General features: G+C 38.9%; 1 protein-coding gene and 1 pseudogene across 1 annotated transcript; both read right to left on the minus strand.

Annotated features, from left to right (window-relative positions):
* Window positions 1-693: 693 nt before the first annotated feature.
* Window positions 694-19,605, minus strand: IL22RA2 (interleukin 22 receptor subunit alpha 2). Its single transcript, XM_047733978.1, has 5 exons — window positions 19,476-19,605; window positions 18,642-18,777; window positions 16,142-16,320; window positions 2,524-2,693; window positions 694-1,084 (listed from the first exon to the last, which is right to left on the minus strand). The coding sequence occupies exons 1-5, from the start codon at window positions 19,534-19,536 to the stop codon at window positions 935-937; spliced, it is 696 nt and encodes a 231-aa protein (XP_047589934.1). The 5' UTR covers window positions 19,537-19,605; the 3' UTR covers window positions 694-934.
* On the minus strand, window positions 4,046-4,184 carry LOC125103461 (uncharacterized; annotated as a pseudogene).

The raw sequence follows: 19,605 nt of genomic DNA on the forward strand, positions 1-19,605 counted from the left end.
CTTAATCTGAGTATATGTTAAATGAAGGAAATTATATTGCATAGGATTCCTTTGGTGTTTAGATGTTATTGTCAATATTAATCTAGGTATTAATCCAGAGATCATGAGAAGTTTTTTATTTCAAATACTGTTTTTATTTACATAGAATTTAAAAGAAAATATTAGTTCACTAAGTAGAAATATTTTATAATAGAAATGTATGAAAAAGTATATTCATATGAAATAGGAAATGTACGGGAAAATATTCATTCATGTAAAAGTACCATTTATGTAAAAGTTGGCCTATGTATGTCAAGTTAACTGTCTCAGTAGAGAGTGAAAAAGGATTGCTTCAGAATTGTTTTTGCCTGTAACATTACCTTTAAAAAATGAATCCAACAATATTTTGTTAAATGTCTGCTCTTACTTTGGCCCTTGAGTGTTTATTTAGCTGTCTTAGAGCAATGCAGATTGTTGTTAGGATGTTACATTGAGATATAAAGTTCTGTATTTCAGAGAGCCCTTTATTCCCCATCTCCTCTTTTAATTCCAATTTTTAAAAGATTTTATTTATTTATTTGACAGACAGAGATCCAAGTAGGCAGAGAGGCAGGCAGAGAGAGAGGAGGAAGCAGGCTCCCTGCTGTGCAGAGAACCCGATGAGGGGCTCAATCCCAGGACCCTGAGAACATGACCTGAGCTGAAGGCAGAGGTTTTAACCCACTGAGCCACCCAGGCGCCCCTAATTCCAATGTTTTGAGTGGTGTTGCCTAAATCAGTTTATAGTAAAATGTAAAGGAAGAAAGAATGGATAAGCAAAGCGCTCCCCAAAGTCTAATAGTGAACACCGCATCAAGAAAATATAAACACAACGTTCAGTGAGATGCTTCAACAATGAGCCATCCCACTCTCAAAGAGCTTTTGATTGCCATGTTGTGGAGCACTCCATACCCCTTCAAGGAAGTTCCACACATCTTTCTTCACTTCTCTGACTTCTTCGGCCTAGCATGGGTTGATAAATTTCAGCCACCACACAGTAAGCAGAGCCAGGTGCCAGAGCTCCAATTTCAACAACTCTACCAGCTCCTTCATATACCTTTTGCTCCTATACATAAAGGGGCAAGATAAGATGATAAATAGTTTTTGGTTAGTCACTGATTTGCTCTATTTTTGATAAAATTAGTAAGTTGTCCATAGTCTTGGCAGTAGCTAGATTATAGGGTTTCTTCCCAGACACATACTCCTCCAGAGTCCTCATTCAGAGCCTGATAAAGGGACAGATCATGGTTGTGTACACGCAACATGAGGGCTGCTGACTAGCTGACCCAGTGGCCAGAGTCTCTTTTCCAAGAATTTGGACTGTGAAGAGAATGGAGGAGACACGGAGACCGCTGGAGACACACAACATGTTGCCAGAGGGATGAACTCAGATCCTTTAAGACCACTTCTCCATTTGTACTTCCCAGACTTCCAAGCCTGGCAGAACTTTCTTTTTTTGCATCTGTCTGTCCTAAGTTCACTTGTTACCTCCTAATAACTGCCCCCCCCCCAGTTGAACCACTTCAAATAGTTTTCTGTTGCATAGAACTAAAGGAACCCTGCCTTAAATGCGCACTGAAAAGGAACATTCAATTAATCATCAAACAAGATAAAGGCACTGAAGGTGGATTAAAATATTATAGCAAAGTTGGCATAAAGACATAATGCTATGATGCAAAAGTCACCTCAAATGTGTGCCCCAATGTTCATAGCAGCAATGTCCATGATAGCCAAACTGTGGATGGAGTTTAGATGCCCTTCAACAGACGAATGGATAAAGAAGATGTGGTCCATATACACAATGGAATATTACTCAGCCATCAGAAAGGATGAATACCTACTGTTTGCAACGACATGGATGGAACTGGAGGGGATTATGCTGAGTGAAATAAGTCAAGCAGAGAAGTACAAATATATGGTTTCACTGATATGTGGACCATAAGGAATAGCTCGGAGGACCACAGGGGAAAGGAGGGAAAACTGAATGGGAATAAATCAGAGAGGTAGGCAAACCATGAGAGACTTTGGACTTTGGGAAACAAAGTGAGGGTTACAGAAGGGAGGGCAGTGGAAGGGTGGGGTAACTGGGTCATAGGTATTAAGGAGGGCATGTGTTGGGATGAGCACTGTTAGACACAACTAATGAATCACTGAGCATTAAAAATTAAAAAAAAAACAGTTTGTGTAAAATCCATAAAAATGAGTATGCATGGTCATCAAATGAAATTAAATATAATTAACAGTAATCTTTAGATATGCAAGCAAGATTAAGTGGACACCAGCTGAACAAAGGCACAAACACAGATAGACATACACAAGAGTTGTAATGGTGATGCCAAGAGCTAATTATTTATCAGTGGTGGTGGAAGTGAGAAGGAACTTAAAAAAAGGTTAAGAAAAGTAAGAGGAGATTGAGTGGCAAAAGAGAAGACATACTTTAAAGCTAAAATGTTACGTAGGTGAGCAAAAGAAAAATATCAAACTTATCTATTCACCTGAACTTACCTTTTCCAGTGAATTATTAGTTATAAAGACTCGGTATACTAGCTCATAATAATCTTCTATTGATACATTTTTTCCTTTTTGGTCTCTATATGGTAAATTTGGAGCATGGAGAATCACCAACAAAGATCCATTAACTTGGGTTATATTCATGACTGGAGGATCTATTCTTGCTGGAGAAAGAATAGGAAAACTTGACAAGTCATTCAAAAAATATAATATTTCACATGGACACATTGTAGATAACAAGTCACGATTAAATTCAGAGATCTGGCCGAAATCATTATGAAGAGATACTGCTGAAACCTAAAATAGGAATGTCTGAGAAGTTTCTTTAAAGATAATTTTTTCTTTGCAAATACTCATACCTTCTGGTTCAGCTTTAAGGAGAAGTTTATCCGTCATTTCCCCAGCCCACAGTGATTGTTTTGGGAAATGAAGTGTAAAAAGTTATTTGGTGGAGATCTTAGAGTAGGGCAAATATTTTGTAGGTTCTTTTTTTTTTTCTTTAAAGATTTTATTTATTTATTTGACAGAGAGAGGCACAGCGAGAGAGGGAACACGAGCAGGGGGAGTGGGAGAGGGAGAAGCCCCCGATGCGGGGCTCTATCCCAGGACCCTGGGATCATGACCTGAGCCGAAGGCAGCCAATTAATGACTGAGCCACCCAGGCACCCTGATATTTTGTAGGTTCTTAAAAGATGCAAAATTTCATAGTAGCTTTAAAACTGTTTGAACATGTTGCTATAAAATTCGTTCTACAGGATTATGTTATATGCTATGGAATAGCATGGGAATGATCCAGAGAGAGAATTTTTGGTCCTTTTATCTTGATATCATTAACTAGATCATTATGAATTAGGAAAGAATATTGGATAAATTAGTGGTCACTTTAGTTTTCCTCAGATTAACTATAATAATCCTAGGTGGAATTAATTGTTGGATGGACATTGTTGTTGTCATCTCCTTTGATATTCATTACATATTTTCAGTTTATAGATTCATATCTTTTATAATTCTTAAAAATTAACCATTCTCGATAGATAAGAAAGATGATATAGACAGATAGGTGAATAGAGAGATATATATGCTCATCTTCTGGAATTTCAATTCAATTTCTGTTAGAATTTCTTATTTTCAGACCTGTTTTCCAGCCCACCAATTTACTATTCAGCCATGTCTGAACTGACTTTTAAATCCCCATATTACATTTTCTTTTAGTTCAATGATTTGTTTCATTTTAATGAGCTCTATTTGGGTCTTTTTCAATCTGGTCCTTAAAAAATTTTTTGTACTTTGATTATGCTTTTATTTCCTCTGCTATGTCTTTATTTACTTTGCTATCAGCTTCCACTATTATAAATACTTGAAAGGGTAGTCCACTAGGTGACTGTTTGTTCCAAATTTGCTTATACTGATCTGCTCCCTTGTGTTTTTATTGTGAGCACATGTCTAAAGTTGATACTTTCTTTTTTGTTGCTTTTGTTTGAATTTTTTAAATTTAATTAAAAAATTTTTTTTAAATCAGAGGAAAGCCTGAACACAACCCCCTACCAACAGAAATTGTGCAGCAGAGTTCCCCGTGCTTGGGGAAGTTGCAGGGGTCAGAATGACCTGGGTACGTCCACCATCATGATCATGCTTTCTCCCCAACCAGGAAGTATGAATTTTTAAATTTTAAATAAACTTTTATTGACCTATAAGATAGATATTGACAAATAAATAAATCCTATATAAGTAAATCATATGGCTCAACAAATCTTTACAAGTGTTTATTTGTAACTGAATAGCTATTTCTGAATAGCTGAATAGCTATTATCCAGATTAAAAACAGGACATTATTAGCACTCCAGAAACTTCCTTCATGTTCTTTCCCATTACTTAACCCCAGATGATAACCACAATTGTCCTGACTTGTATCACCATATATATTAGTTGTTTCTTCCTTTTTTTTTTTTTAAGATTTTATTCATTCATTGAGAGAAAAAGAGAATGTCTGCACACCTGAGCAGGGGAGGGGCAGGGGGGGGGGAGGAGAATCTCAAGGAGACTCCATACTGAGTATGGAGCTTGCTGTGGGGCTCGATCCCATGGTCCCAAGATCATGACCTGAGTCAAAATCTAGAGTTGGACGCTTAACAGACTGAGTCACCCAGGTGCTCCCATATACATTAGTTTTTGAAATCATGCAATACATACTATTTTTGTGTCTGGCTTCTTTCACTATAGATATATACATGAAATTTCATATATACATATATGTATGTATATGTATATATGATGTATACATATATGTATATATCATGTATACATACATGTATATATGAAATTATGGGCTGAATTGTATCCCCTGAGAATTCATCGGATGAAGCTCTAATCCCTCATACCTCAGAATATGACCGTATTTGGAGATAAGCCCTTTAAAGAGGTAATTAAGGTAAAATGAAGTCAGACTGACTTCATGGGTGGTATGGGTGGGCCCTAATCCAATATGACTGGTGTCTGTAAAAGACATGGGCATGCATGAGCACAGGGAGCTGGCTATGTGAGGACACAGAGAGAAAGCCAAGGAGAGAGACCTTGGAAGAAACCAAACCTGCTGGCACTTTGGCCTTGGACTTCTAGCCTCAGAACTGTGGGAAAATAAATTTCTGTTGTTTAAGCAGGCAGTCTGTGGCATTCTGTGGTATCCTGTGGCAGCTCTAGCAAACTAATATATATATGTGTGAAGATATATGATATATATATTATATATATTATATATATAGGAATCTACATAGATTATATATATATGGGAATATATATAAATATTCATCCATGTTGCATGTATTAAGAGTTTGTTCTTTTGGTTGCTATTTAGTATTTAAATGTATGACTATTGCAATTTATTCACAGGCTTAGGTTGTTTTATATAGGTTTAGCTCTTATAGATATTTCCATGTTTCAGTGGATACACCAATTTATATTCTGTTAAGTGGTATATGAAAGTTCCTCTTTTTCACATTATAACACTTGACAATATTATTTTTTACAAGTTTTAATTTTGGCCATTCTGGTAAGTGTATAATACCAATTCATTGTGTTTCTGAGTTGCATTTTCCTGAGGATTAATGAAATTTCATGTGTCTATTGGCCATTTGGATGCCCTTTTTTGCAAAGAGCTATTCAAGTGTTTTGTTCATTTTTTAATTGGTTGTCTGGTCTTCTTATTGATTTGTAAGAGTTCTTTGTACATTTCAAACATAATCCTTTATCAGGGACATTGTAAATATCTTCTGTGACTTGCATTTTATTTATTTTAATGGTATATTTTGATAAATAGAAATTCTTAACTTTAGTGTAGTCCAATTTATTAGTCATTTCCTTCAGCATTAGTACTTTTAGGAATCTGCCTATCCCAAAGTCATGAAAATATTCTCCCATGTTATCTTATGGAATAGTAGTCAGCAGACATTTTCTGTAAAAGGTCAGGTGATAAATACTTCAGGCTTTCGGGCAGTATATGTGTCTGTTGTAACTACTTCACTTTGCCATGGCTTTTGTAGCATGGAAGCAGTTGCAGGCAAAATGTAAATGAATGGGTGTGATTATGCTACATCAGAATTTTCTTGACAAAAATAGAAGCAGGCACTTTGGCCTACAAGCTACAGCTGCTGAGTTTTATAGTTTTTCAGCCAGCCAGACTTGATTTTGTAAAATGGACGATGTAGGGGAACAAGATTTATTGTCTTATTTAGTCTCAATTAGACCATAGTTAACTTCACTAAACTACACTGTGGACACAGATCAAATGACCCTATTCATGTTGCATTCCCTCTGAACTCTGACATTTGGTTTTGTGTCTGCAAGCTGTCCTGAGGCCATATCAACCTGATTCAACCTCAGATTGGTGTTTTCTTAAACACAAAGTTGGATTATATTTAAATCTCAAGGCTTTATGAATTTAGGAAATACCTAATTGGTAACAGAGTCAATACTGAAACATATGCTCTCCTTTGTTTCCTCTTTCTTGGATGGGCATTTCCTAGTCTGCTCTTTTATTTATAGGAGCCCTTCAAGTGTTCAAGATTTTGTGAGGGTACTAGTTGTAACTCTCCACCTTGTGCTCACCTACAACCTGGTCCTCTGCCCCAGGAATGGCTGTTACCACTCAGGGTCTAGTTTCCAAACTAGGAAAATACTCTCAGGACAATAAGGCTTTACTTTGTTTATCCTCTGGTTTTCCTTCCGGTTTCCAGCTACTTTGTTTTGGCCCCTGGAGATTTCCTTTCCTTTCTCTCATGTTCTTCTGTAAGAGAATGTGAAATGTTTTATCCAGACTTTGAAAGCATTTTAGAAGAGGACAGTTTCTACTCACACAAACTCCCACCCCATTTAATCTGAAACCAAAAGTTGTTAATCCACTTGTCAAATGTCAGAAATTTTGCCAAATTGCTTAGTGAAGGATTTCCCCTTTGTTTACACTTTAATTTTGTGAAGTGGCTGGTATTTAATCCTCTTTGTGATTTCCATGCTCCAAATTCTAGTGAGCACAGACCCTTTGTCTATCCCTTGCAAGCTGAGAAGGAGTTATTGCTTAGTTTTGTAGTCTAGTTTGATGTATGTTTAATTTTCTCCTAGATAGAAAACATATTTCTAACATTCTTGTCACATATCTAGCAACAAAAAACCAAAAACCAAAAAATCCAGTCCTTTTTTACTAACATGTCTCAGAGTTTAGACATACTTCAATTGGCAGACATTTGTTAAAGATGAATACTGGTAAGATTACATTATTTCTTTTTCACTAAAATATTTTTGTGTAAGCTGACCAGTCTTTGCCCCTTCTGGCCCAAGTTATTATTACTGAAGAATTTTCTTTTAATCATATACATGTAGAACCTGTCCTTTGAATGTATACCTTCATCATCTTAGATTTGGTTGCTCAATGTGATACTTCATCTTAAATATGGGTGAAGTATATATTTTAAGTATTGGCCTAGGATACCAGTGATCCTGGCTGCAGACATCACAGGAGCTCCTGGAATGTCATCAAGGATGCTGAGCTTTGTAACTGAGTGACCATTCTTGACCTTTGCACTCAATTGTGAGTGTGTTACAATGGACAGTTTAAGATTACTTGACCTTACAAAGCCATTTTACTCGAGTACTCTCTCCTTGAAACACTCTCTTCCCAGAGCATATATCAGTCCTCTGGTTTCCTCCTACCTTGTTGGCTATTTCTCCTTGTGAGATATAGCTTCCCTACTCAGGTGTCCTTTGTTGAAATTCTTTCAATACCTGACCTTACCAACATTGCTTCTCAATACTTCTTCCTGCCTAGGCAGTCCTATCCATGCCCATTGTATTATATGCAAATGTGTGTCTTAGAGAGTTGGGGATATATGCATAGATATTTCCCTTGGATATCTGAAAAACATGTTAAACTCAACATATTCAAAATTGACCTATGATCTCCAATACTTTGTACCCCATCAAACTGGTCTTTTTCCATCAAACCTCATTTAAAAAAAATCTCAGGGATTCATCCAATTATGCAAGCCAGAAGCTTGGAAGTCATCTTTGACATGTCCTTCTTCCTTACTTCTACATGCAACCCATCACCAAGCCCTACCAATTTTTCCTACCAAATGTCTCTTCAATGATAAATTTTCTATATCCTTTTCATTATCCTAATTCAAGCCAAATCCTGACTCTTACAGACTATTACAAGAACTCACTAACTCAATTGCTCTTCTTTTTCTGATCTGTACTTCCAAATATAGCCGAAGTCATCTTTTCAATACATCTGATCATGTAATTCCTGATTAAAATTACCTTATATTTTTCCAGGGACGCCTGCGTGGCTCAGTCAATTAAGTGTCTGACTCTTGATTTTGGCTCAGGTCATGACCTCCAGGTGGTGAGATCCAGCCCCATGTCAGTCTCCGTGCTCAGTGGGGAGTCTGCTTGAGATTATTTCCCTCAACCCCTCCCTGCCTCATGTATGCTCTCTCTCTCTAATATAAATAAATCTTTATTTTTTTGACAATTTTATTTATTTATTTGAGAGAGAGAGAGCGAGAGCTAGAGAGCACAAGTTGGGTGTAGGGCAGAGGGAGAAGCAGACTTCCTGCTGATCACGGAACCTGATGCGAGATTTGATCCTGGGACTTGGGGATCATGACCTGAGCCAAAGATGGATGATTAACCAACTGAGCCACTCAGGCACCGGAATAAATAACATCTTTTAAAAAAAAAAATCACTTTACATTTTTATAGAAGAAGTCATAACTCCTTAATAGAAAATTTTCATTTTTGTTCTATCTCTCCAGTCCCCTCTTTTTTCACATCCCTCCTGCCCACTCTTCTTCACCATGTGTCTGTCTTTCAGACTCTTATACTTGGCCTGCTTCCTCCTGCCAGAGGACCTTTGCCAATGTTATTCCCTTTGCTTGGAAATCCTCCAACTTTTTTTTGTCTAGTTAACCTCTAATCATCTTTAGATATTAGCTCAAGTGTCATTTCTCCAGAGATGCTCTTCCTGACATCCCTGATCAGGTCTCTCCTCGGCGAGGCTCTGATACGACTGTGGATCTCCTTTGTACCACCTGCCATTAGTATCATGTTATGTTTGTTTGTATTACTATTTTATTAAAGTCTGTCTTCTCCATTAAACAGAAATCTCTACGAAGAAAGAAACTTCTTTGTGTCTGCTGTACTTGCTATTTTCTCCCTAAGACCTAGTATAATGCCCAGAACATAGTGCTTCATAAATACTTGTGGAATGAATGGAGTCAAGGGGATTATTTAATCTGACTTTAAGTCACTCCATTAGAAAATCAGGTCTACTCCAAAACTCCACAGCTCATTCTAATTCAAGAAAATATGAGGTTTTAAAAAATACTGAAATCATACTGAGCCTCAAATGCTGCTATAACTTAAGAATTTTTTTAATGTTGCATTGTCCGTAGATAGATACCAGGAGCCAGAACCCCTTAACCTAAAACCACACCCCAATGTTCAGAAACAGATCTCAGGTGAGTCAATGCAGCTAGTTGATTCATTAGGCCTGTATCACAGACTCTAGGAACATGCTGTCCTTATAGCCTAGCAACGTGTTTTTCAAAACATTATTTTCAGAAAGCCTCAGGACCTGTGGCAAGAGAGGCAGAGCTGGAGGTAAGGAAACAGGCAAGTGAGCAGGGGTCTCATTATCTCTTCCACAACAGTTGCTCCAGTTTTGACTGTGCTACACATTGCTTTCCTATTCTTCTTAAGAAGTCCTGGCAGAAGGCTTTTTTAGTTTTGGGGCTTTTATCCTTCATAGGAGAGTCATACAGAAAAAACACAAACCCTTCTCAATGCAACACTATTTAAATTAAAATATAATTGAGTTGACGCTCATCTCAGCCAATGTCTTTGGCTAATCTTATCAACTAACCTAATGGCTCACACTCAAGAAAGCTTTGTTTGAGGAACAAATTTGAACTTGACCCCTTTTCTAGGTTTGAATATAGCAATTAAACTATGCTGCAAACTCCCTTTTTGTCATATACCAGCTTGGTCATAAAGTCTCTTTTTCCTTAACCAAAGAATTGGTGGAGTGTATTGGGCTTGAATCTAGTGGTATTCCAAGAAATACTGTGCTGGATGCCATGGATAGTTTGCTCAATTCCCATTCCACTCTTCTACTAGTCGAAGATTTGCAAAACTAAAGATGCCTTTTTTCTAAATTCCAATGCATCTAACATTCTGGACATGATCTAATTAGTTTGGATTTAATTAGACATTGCACTAGTTAGATCACTAGGGTGAGATTTGGAAGGCAAGAGAAGTAATAATGCTACCAGTTTTACGATAAATCTTTCATCTTTCCCTAGAGAATAATTGTGAATTGGGGAAAGGTAAGTATAGACTCTGGCCAGAAATGGGACCCTGATTCTGAGTTGATAATTATCTCTGCAAACTCAGAATTCCTCTTATAGTGTGTTCTTATAGTGGTCAGGTAATAAAAGTAAATTTAATGAGATAATACACAACAACTGACAGATATCATTTCCATTCTGGTTCCCTGATCCATGGAAGTTATTATGGGATGGAAGGTCAAGTGGAAGTCAATGGAGTTTCTCTTTTGAACAAAATTTGTGCATCAAAATACCTTGAAAAGTGCAGAGGTAGTGAGATGTATCACTTCCCCACTTGACTCATTTATTTTAAGTATACCCTCCTCTTCCAAAAAAGATGGATCTTGAATGATAAAAAGGAAAATTGCAAATCTATTCAGGTGGTGACCATGGTGTAATTGCTTTTTAGCTGCAGTATCTCTGTTCTGGAGCCAATCAATATAGCTATTGGCTGGAGAATTTTTTCCTTTGTTCAATAATTAGAAAGCACCAGAACAATTTCCTTTCACGTGGCTTTCATTTCATCTGGATCTCTGTCACATATAATCTACAGGGTCTTTGATCTTTGTACCACAGGATATCATGTTGGTCCACTAAACTGCTCATCCAATACTGACTGAACTTGGTATCCTAAAGTCCTATGCACTATAGATGCTTAAGGAAGATACACTGAACCTGAGTGTTGGAGTTAAATTTCCTCTGGGGTTTGTTGAGACATTTCCTCTCCAGTAAAAGGCAAGTTGCTTCACTTTGCATCCTCTACTGCAAAGAAAGTGTCACTGGGTTTGTTGGGCCTCTATGCATTTTGTAGGAGACACATACCACATTTAGTTGTGTTACCCATTTGCAAAGTAATCCATAAGATTTTCAGCTTTGAGAAGGACCCAGACTAAATGACAGACTTCTCAACTAGTTCATGTTGCAAACAAGCAGCTCTGCCACTTTTATGATCCGGGAAATCTAACAATCTTCAAATTATCTGTGGCAGATCAGGATGCTATTTAGAGACTGTGGCAGTTCTGAGTCCTGGGATTTTTGGCACAAAGTCATTCCCTCTTTAGAAAATAACTATTTTCCTTTTTGGAAAAATTTCCAGACTTCCTGAGCTCAGATAAAAATGGAACACTTGAATCAAGTGAAATCAAGGAAACATGTGACCTGAATTTCCTATCATGAACTGGGTGTCTTCTGATGTAGAACATCATAAAGTGCCAACATTAAGTGGAAATGGATTCTAGGAGTCCAGCTTTTAGCAGGTCTTACCATCAAATTAGTTTGTGAAAGTAGGTAGTTCAGTGCAACTACATCTACTGCTCTATTACTTTTTCTTCCTCTATAGTTATGGCATCTTGAGGAGTCCTAATGACCACTTAACTTAAGAAAGGGGCAGGGGGAAGAAAACTTATTCCCAGAAGGTTCTGGATGACATGAGGGTACTGGCCAGAAGTGGACTGCTATAGTACTATACACACTCAGTTGGTGGCAGGAGGTCTGGATAAGAAGTATATGGATGGACCTCTGAGCAAATATTTCTGTGTCCAGGTGAATGCAAAGCAAAATACACTTACCAAAAGGAAGTTTTCAAAAATCTAGGTGGATATAAAATTGCAAGAGACCAGAATAGCCAAAACCATCTTGGAAAAGAAGAACAAAGTAGGATGGCTCACACTTTCCAACTTCAAAATCTGCCACAAAGCAGCAGTAATCAAGACAGTGTGGGGTTCCCTGGGTGGCTCAGTCAGTTAAGTGTCTGCCTTCAGCTCAGGTTGTGATCCCAGAGTCCTGGGATCAAGCCTGGCATTGGGCTCCCAGCTCAGTGGGAATTCTCTCCCTCTCCCTTTGCCACTCCCTCCCACTTGTTCTCTCTCACTCACAAATGGATAGATAAAATCTTAAGAAAAAAAAAAGAGTGTGGTACTGGCATGAGGAAAGACATATTGATCATCGGAAACAAATTGAAAGTTTAGAAGTAAACACACAGGTCTGTGATTAATATATTTTTACCAAGAGCACCAAGATCATTCAAGGGTAAAAGAATAGCCTTTTCAGCAAATGACACTAGACAACTGGATGGCCATTCGTGAAAGAATGAAGGTAGACACTTACCTCACACCATACACAAAAATGAACCAAAATGGATCAAAGACCTAAATATAAGAGCTAAAACTGTAAGACTCGTTTTAAGAAAACTTAAGATAAACTTCTATAGCCTTAGACTTGGCAAAAGATTTTTAGATATACCAAAAGCATGAGCAACAGGGGAAAATAGATTGGATTTCATCAAAATTAAAAGCTTTTGTGCTTCAAATCACTCCATCAAGAAAGTGGAAGGACAAACCACACAATGGGAGAAAATGTTTGAAAATCATATATCTGACTAAGGTCTGGTATCATAATATATCAAGAACTCTTATAACTTAATAATAAAAAGACAAATAATCCAACTTAAAAATGGGCAAAGGCGTTAAATAGATAATTCTCCAAGAGAGATACACAAATGGCCAATAAACACATGAAAAGATATGTAACATCCTTAATCAGGGAAATGAAAATCAAAACCATAGGAGGGGGCTGCCTAGCTGGCCTACTCCATTAAGTGTCTGCCTTTAGCTCAGGTCATGATCCCGGAGTCCAGAGGTCAAGGCCTGTGTCAGGCTCCCTGCTCAGTGGAGAGTCTGCTTCTCATTCTCCCTCTCTCCCTGCTCTCATGCTCTCTCAGTCTCTCTCTTTCAAACAAACAAAACAAAAAACATGAGATACCTACCACGTCATACTGACTAAGATGCTATAATCAAAAAGTCAGGGAGATATTGCTAAGGATGTGGAAAAATAAGAAACCTCATACACAGCTAAAGGGAATGTACAATGGTGCAGTGGCTTTGGAAAAGAGTCTGGCAGTTTTTCTAATGATTAAACATAGGGTTACCATGAGACCTAGAGATTTCGCTTCTATGTATATACCTAAGAGAAATAAAAACATTTGTTTACACAAAACTTGTACATGAATGTTTATAGGAACACTATTTATAATAGCCAAAATGTAAAAACAATTCAAATGTCCATCATGCTGAGTGAACCTTGAAAATGCTAAGTGGCCAGTCACAAAAAGACCACATATTATATGATTTCATTCATGTGAAATGTTAAGAATATTTGAGTTCCCTAACTCTGTACATACAGAAAGTAGATTAGTGGTTGCCTTGGGCTAAGGGGCTCCAAAAATGAGAGAATAAGAAGGTGATAGCTGGGGCATCTGGGTGGCTCAGGGGTTAAAGCCTCTGCCTTCGGCTCAGGTCATGATCTCAGGGTCCTGGGATCAAGCCCCGCATCAGGCTCTCTGCTCAGCAGAGCTGCTCAGCCTGCTTTCCCCGCTCTCTCTGCCTGTCCCTATGCCTACTTGTGATCTCTCTCTCTCACTGTCAAATAAATAAATAAATAAATAAGGTGATAGCCAAGGAGTATGGTATTTCTTTTTGAGGTAATGAAAATGTTCTAAAATTGACTATAAATGAAGGTGGTAATATCCATTAATATACTAAAAACTGCTGAATTGTACTCATTATATAGGTAATTGAAAAGGGTGTCAATTATATCTCAATAAAGTTGTTTTAAAAACTCTACATGGAGGCAGTGGAAGCTTATTTCTCCAGTGTCTCATACTTGCTCCTCAGGCTCAGGAACAAAATGGCAGTGTGAGAGGGATGGAGACTATATAGAGACTCAACATATGGACTTCCTTTGGGCAAAGCTAGACTGATACTACTGAGAGTCTAACTTCCCTGTAAGGAGGACCAATGCTGAACCCCTAGTATAGTTCACTGTATAGAGTAGAATTTTTTTATCCCTTCTAATGGTGAAGGGACAAGAGACAGTGGAATGGACACTTTCCTGATGCTAGACTTGTCTTCTCTGCTTCAGGGCTTTTATCAACATTCCTGCTGACTACCCTACAATGAATGTAGTGATATTTTATTCATACATAATATTTGAGGATATATTGCTTACAAGAGAAGAACCAAGTTAACGTGGAAGAGGTGAAGTCAGTCTCATACCCAAAGGAATATTTGGCCTTCTGATATATCCCATCACTTAGAAACCCCCACTTCACAGAAAGATAAAATGGCTAATTGAAAACTCAAGTTTGAGAGACAGGACCTTGGGAGCTGGTATATGTTCTAATCTTGTGACCAATATATGGCGCTCTTTCTTTCATAGACATTCACTGGCCTAGGATATAAGAAGTAGAAGTGGGAGGGCTGATTCTTACTATTAAATATGATGAACAACTCATGAAATGATTTGTTTCCCATACACTTGATTATAACAACAGTGGTTTCAAAGAATTGGAAGTCGAAGCTGCCTCCTGACTATGAGGAGCTTTTCATGCCATTTAACCAACAAGGAGAAAATGAGGTTCTTGTGTGTTGTCTGGGCCCCTGGTTCTGAGTATCAAGGAGAAGCAGAGTTGCTATTTATACAACAAAGGCCAGGTAGAAGTATGCTTGGTATCCTCTGTGGCACGTCTTACAGCTCCTATAGTCAATGATAAAAATTAATGTAAGGGGTGCCTGGGTGGCTCAGTGGGTTAAAGCCTCTGCCTTCAGCTCAGGTCGTGATCCCAGGGTCCTGAGATCAAGCCCCGCGTTGGGTTCTCTGCTCAGCAGGGAGCCTGCTTCCTCCTCTCTCTCTGCCTACCTGTGATCTCTGTCAAATAAATTAAAAAAAAAAATTAATGTAAGGTTATGTTAAACGAACACAGGAAAAGATCAAAAGGACCCCAACTCCATTAGAATGAGGAGCTGAGGTACTGGCTGGAATGAAAGTGAACACTGAGTTAATAGTGAGAAAAGTTGGGGCACGTGGGTGGCTCAGTTAGTTAAGCAACTGCCTTCAGCTCAGGTCATGATCCTGGAGTCTCGGGATCAAGTCCTGGGTCAGGCTCCCTGCTTGGCAGGGAGTTTGCTTCTCCCTCTGACCCTCCTCCTTCTCATGCTCTCTCTCTCTCCTCTCAAAAAAGTAAATAAAATCTTTTAAAAAATTTAAAAAATACTGTAAAAAGTTATAAATATTAACTACCTTCATGGCTAATGGTGATTATGAGGACTGCAGTAAATACCCATATTTTCTTTTTTGCTTTCGTATGCATGTCTTTTTATATATATACATTAAACACTTTTCTTTTCCTCTTACTCTTTTGTCTACTCTTACATGGTAATGGTTTATTTTATAATTTACATTTTAGATTATATTATTCTAGGATTATGACTAAATTGGAAAAAGAATATATGTCATTGAGGAATGGATATAAGGGCAAACTTCTTGTCTCCTGTTTGGGGGGGAATGACAAGAAGTCTTAATTTCTGAAGTGTATTTTCAGGAATTTCACTCCCATGCTCGGGAAAAGCATTAGGACTCCTTTTCTGCTGTGTGAAACTACTTCTCCTCATAGGAGCTGGCAGTCTGGCAGCAGATTAGACTGTGACCCTGCAGTCAGATGCAGCAGAATGGGAATCCTCACTTGGGTGGTACAAGCCATGAGACCGGCCAACCACTGGACCCTCAGTGCCTTGATTTCATGGGCTATAAAACAAGGTTAGTCAAAGCCATCTTCCAGGGATGTTCTGAGAATTAGGTCAAATGACGTGATGCCTAGAGTTCAGCAAAGCACAGAGCCTGCTCCGTGGGGCTACTCAGGGGCAGGAAGAGCAAATGCAAAGAAACTCCACAGAACTCACTTTCCCACCAGGGAGTGAAGCGCCGTGTCATGGTCCAGCCCGAGTGGATCCCAGCAGAGGTGGTCCTCACTCGCCCATAGTAAGGTTCCTGTATATCTGATGTTTCATTGGTAAGGTCGCAAAAGAATTCTAGAATACCCCAACAGTCCTCTTTATTTTTCCATTGTCTCTGTCCATACCTGCAGAAGGGAAAAGACAAAGATCTGAGGGTTGATGCTGTTGTTGTTGTAGTAGTTGTTTTTCCAACTGAAGGAGTTTTCCATTTTTTCAGTCTATTAATTTTTTAGACCAGTTGGGATTTGTCCTCCAAGGTAAGTACCCCTGTGATAGCTTCCAGCTTTTCTCCAGTATCTTTAAAAAAGTTTTTATTCTTGTTAATCAAAGCGTTATCCTGCTGAAAGATAAACTGAAGCCTGACATCTTCTGTATCATAGCAAAAGGGCTTTGGGTTTTTTAATAGTGAAGTTTTTCTTCTGGTATATGAACCAACTTCCATTTTTGAGTACTAGCTTCCCACATCCTTAATGCTTCTGAGGTTTCAGCCCTGTGGTTTTCTTCACTTCTCATCGGTCTGCTGTTGAGTAATGTGGCCAATTCTGAGAAGTCGCTACCAATTTTCATCTCAGGTATTGCTTACCCAACACATCTGGTCAATTTTTTCGTTGAAAATGGAGTGGGGGTTATAGTGAGGGAGCCCTGAAATCAGGCACTAGGAGTGAGGGAAGGGAGCCCATGAAAAAAGCCCATAAAGATGCAGATAGGTTGACTCAGCCCAAGAGTATGTGACGGTACAACGGCAGAAGGGAAGATGAATGGTTCCCTTCGTTTTCCGTCACAAATCAGAGGACACAATAAATGACAGTGGGAACAGAGTAGAAATGAGAAGGTGGGGCAGAAGTCTTCCCAAAATATTTGTGGAAAGACCTGAAATCTAGCTTTCCAGCCACATAATGAGGAATACTTCCAGTGTCTGTACTTTGTAAATTTTACAGTGGCAGCAGTGGCATTTTATCAAAGGATACCGTTAGAGCAAAACCTGTTACATATATTGGGCACAATTTGATGTTTTTAATTGTTATTTATTGTTGATATATGGTCTTTGCTAGCTGAATTTAGCTATAGTGGCTAGTTTCTCTTGGTAATGTGATACCTCATTTTTTGTCCTATCCCAAGTGGGACAGATATTAACAGTAGACCCACATGAAAGGAATAGAATAAAGTGAGAGGCTTCAAAAATATAAATCTGCATTGTGCTCTTGAAAATATCATATAGAGAGGAATGGATCCAAGTAATCTGAATCTCATAAACTTGAGGAGTCCTCTTTAAGAAGAAGAATTATGAGTATAAAATTCTCCCACAGGGTCCTAAAGTTTAATCTTCATTAAACAACTTCTAATCCACTGTCAACACTGGACCTCCAATAGGCCCTATTTATATTACCTAAGGGGAAAGTATAAAAAAGACCCACCAAGCCTTACATTCTATATGCTGGAATAGCTCCCATTATGCACAGATCTATTTTTAGAACAGAGAAAGTTTTATTATAAAGCTGCACACATTTTACTGTTGCTATGTAAAATATGTTGAGAAAAGCAGCAACAGTTAAAGACTGAAAGACTTCTGGAAATGGTTCTTGTGACATTAACATGAGGTTAATTAATGGGAAAAATCTAACCTTGAACCTACTCCCGTCTAGAGAGACATGGATGAGGGTATGGAATAAAAACTGCTATTTCGGTCCACAGCTACATCTGATTTCTGAGCTTTGAATGAAAAATCGTGAATGTGGAACTGTAATATTTGCTGTCTCAGTATCTCTCAGCCAGCATCTCAAACTATGGAAGAGAAGGAGGAGCCCCAGTAACCCCCAGAAATGGATGAGTGGGAAAACCCGCCATTAGCAAATCAGGAGCTTCTATCTCCTGGCCTCAATCCTGGAAGGGAACTGATGATATCTGAGTTTTGGCAATGATCCCCCAGAAGCAGACCACAGAGCACAGGGAGGAGCATGCCACAGCATGTTCTAGGAGCCACTTGTTTTTGAAAAGAATTTTCTAAGTTTTCAAAAGTGACTGTTGAATTAAAAATCTCTTTTGTGCACTCATCCCCATGTGTCCCGCAGCGGCTTCTTCAACTGTCAATAGCGTCAGCTTGGTTGAGTACCTACTACGTGTTAAGCACTCTGTGTCCAACATTCACTAGATAAATATGTAGAGACCCCACCATGTGCCAGGCTCCACTCGGAAGTCAGAGGCTCAGCTCTTAAGGTGTCGGTGCTACGTCTCTGAGGGGTGAAGTGTGTCCCCAATAGACTGCTCATCATCGAGACTTTTGTGTCCCCAGACGGCATTTAAGGAGACAAGACGCTCCTGTCCCTACCTCTGCTTCTTCTTAACCCCTCTGAAGCTGAAAAAAAGATCCTAACACTCCACTGTCTTCTAGAGTGTATATTCCCAGTGGCCATCTTGATCCCAACTGGAGGAAGCTCAAATTACTTACGTTTTATACTGCACAAAGTAGATACTGCTGTTGCTGGTGCAAGTCCTCCCAGGCTGCCAGTGCAAAACATTGTGGAAATTTCGAGACTGGAAATGTACTCTCTGAGGCTTCAGAGACTCATGGGCTGACTGAGTTTCTAAAATAAAAGGAGAAGGAAAAACTTTGAACATGAACACGGGCACAGTTGTTCTTAGCAATACTTTGCAGTGTGATGCCTGCATCAGGATTTCCTAAAGGAGTTGCTAAAGGAAGTGCAGATGGGAGAGGTGGAGGCCAGAAGTCATCTTCTGAAACTGGAGTGTGAAGATTTTTATGCACGCTCAAGTTCTAGAACAACTGTGCTCCTGACTATAAAAACTCAAGCGATACCCTCCCATCCCATTGTCGAGCTCCAGAGGGAGCAAATGGCAGTGAAAAAAAAAATAGCATCTTCAGTCCCTTCCATGACGGTGATGGAATGTAATGACCAAGATGAAAAGCTCACACCAAGGCCACTCATCCACCTTCCCAGGAGCCATTATATGACTGCTACACTGAGGTGAAATTTTGCCTGGGATCCATTTTGGTTCCAGGCCCTCAGCCCAGGCCTAGGTTTCTCCTTCCTCAGGATATGAAGTTTCTTGAGTGTCTCCCCTTTCGTAGCTACTTATTAAGTCCACCTGGAGTTATGCAGGCTGCAGAGAGAAACTGACTCCATGTCTGTTCTGACCATTTCATGTCAGAAGAAAGCTGAAAATTTGACAAAGCCAGGAAAAGTAGAGCCATTTTTAACAGTCCCTTGAGCAGACTCGGATGACAAAGTCGTGAGCAGTTAAAAAGAAGTGAAGCACTTACCTACAACCCCAGTCGGGAAGAAACAGATGAGGAAGCCTAGAAAGCAATGCTTGGGCAGCATGGCTGGAGCGCGACCGGTTAGGCAACCAATGGCCCCCTCACTGAGAGTGTAGCTCTGGACAGAAGAGGA

This window comes from Lutra lutra, chromosome 6, assembly GCF_902655055.1.
Source record: "Lutra lutra chromosome 6, mLutLut1.2, whole genome shotgun sequence".
Classification (NCBI taxonomy): Eukaryota; Metazoa; Chordata; class Mammalia; order Carnivora; family Mustelidae; genus Lutra; species Lutra lutra.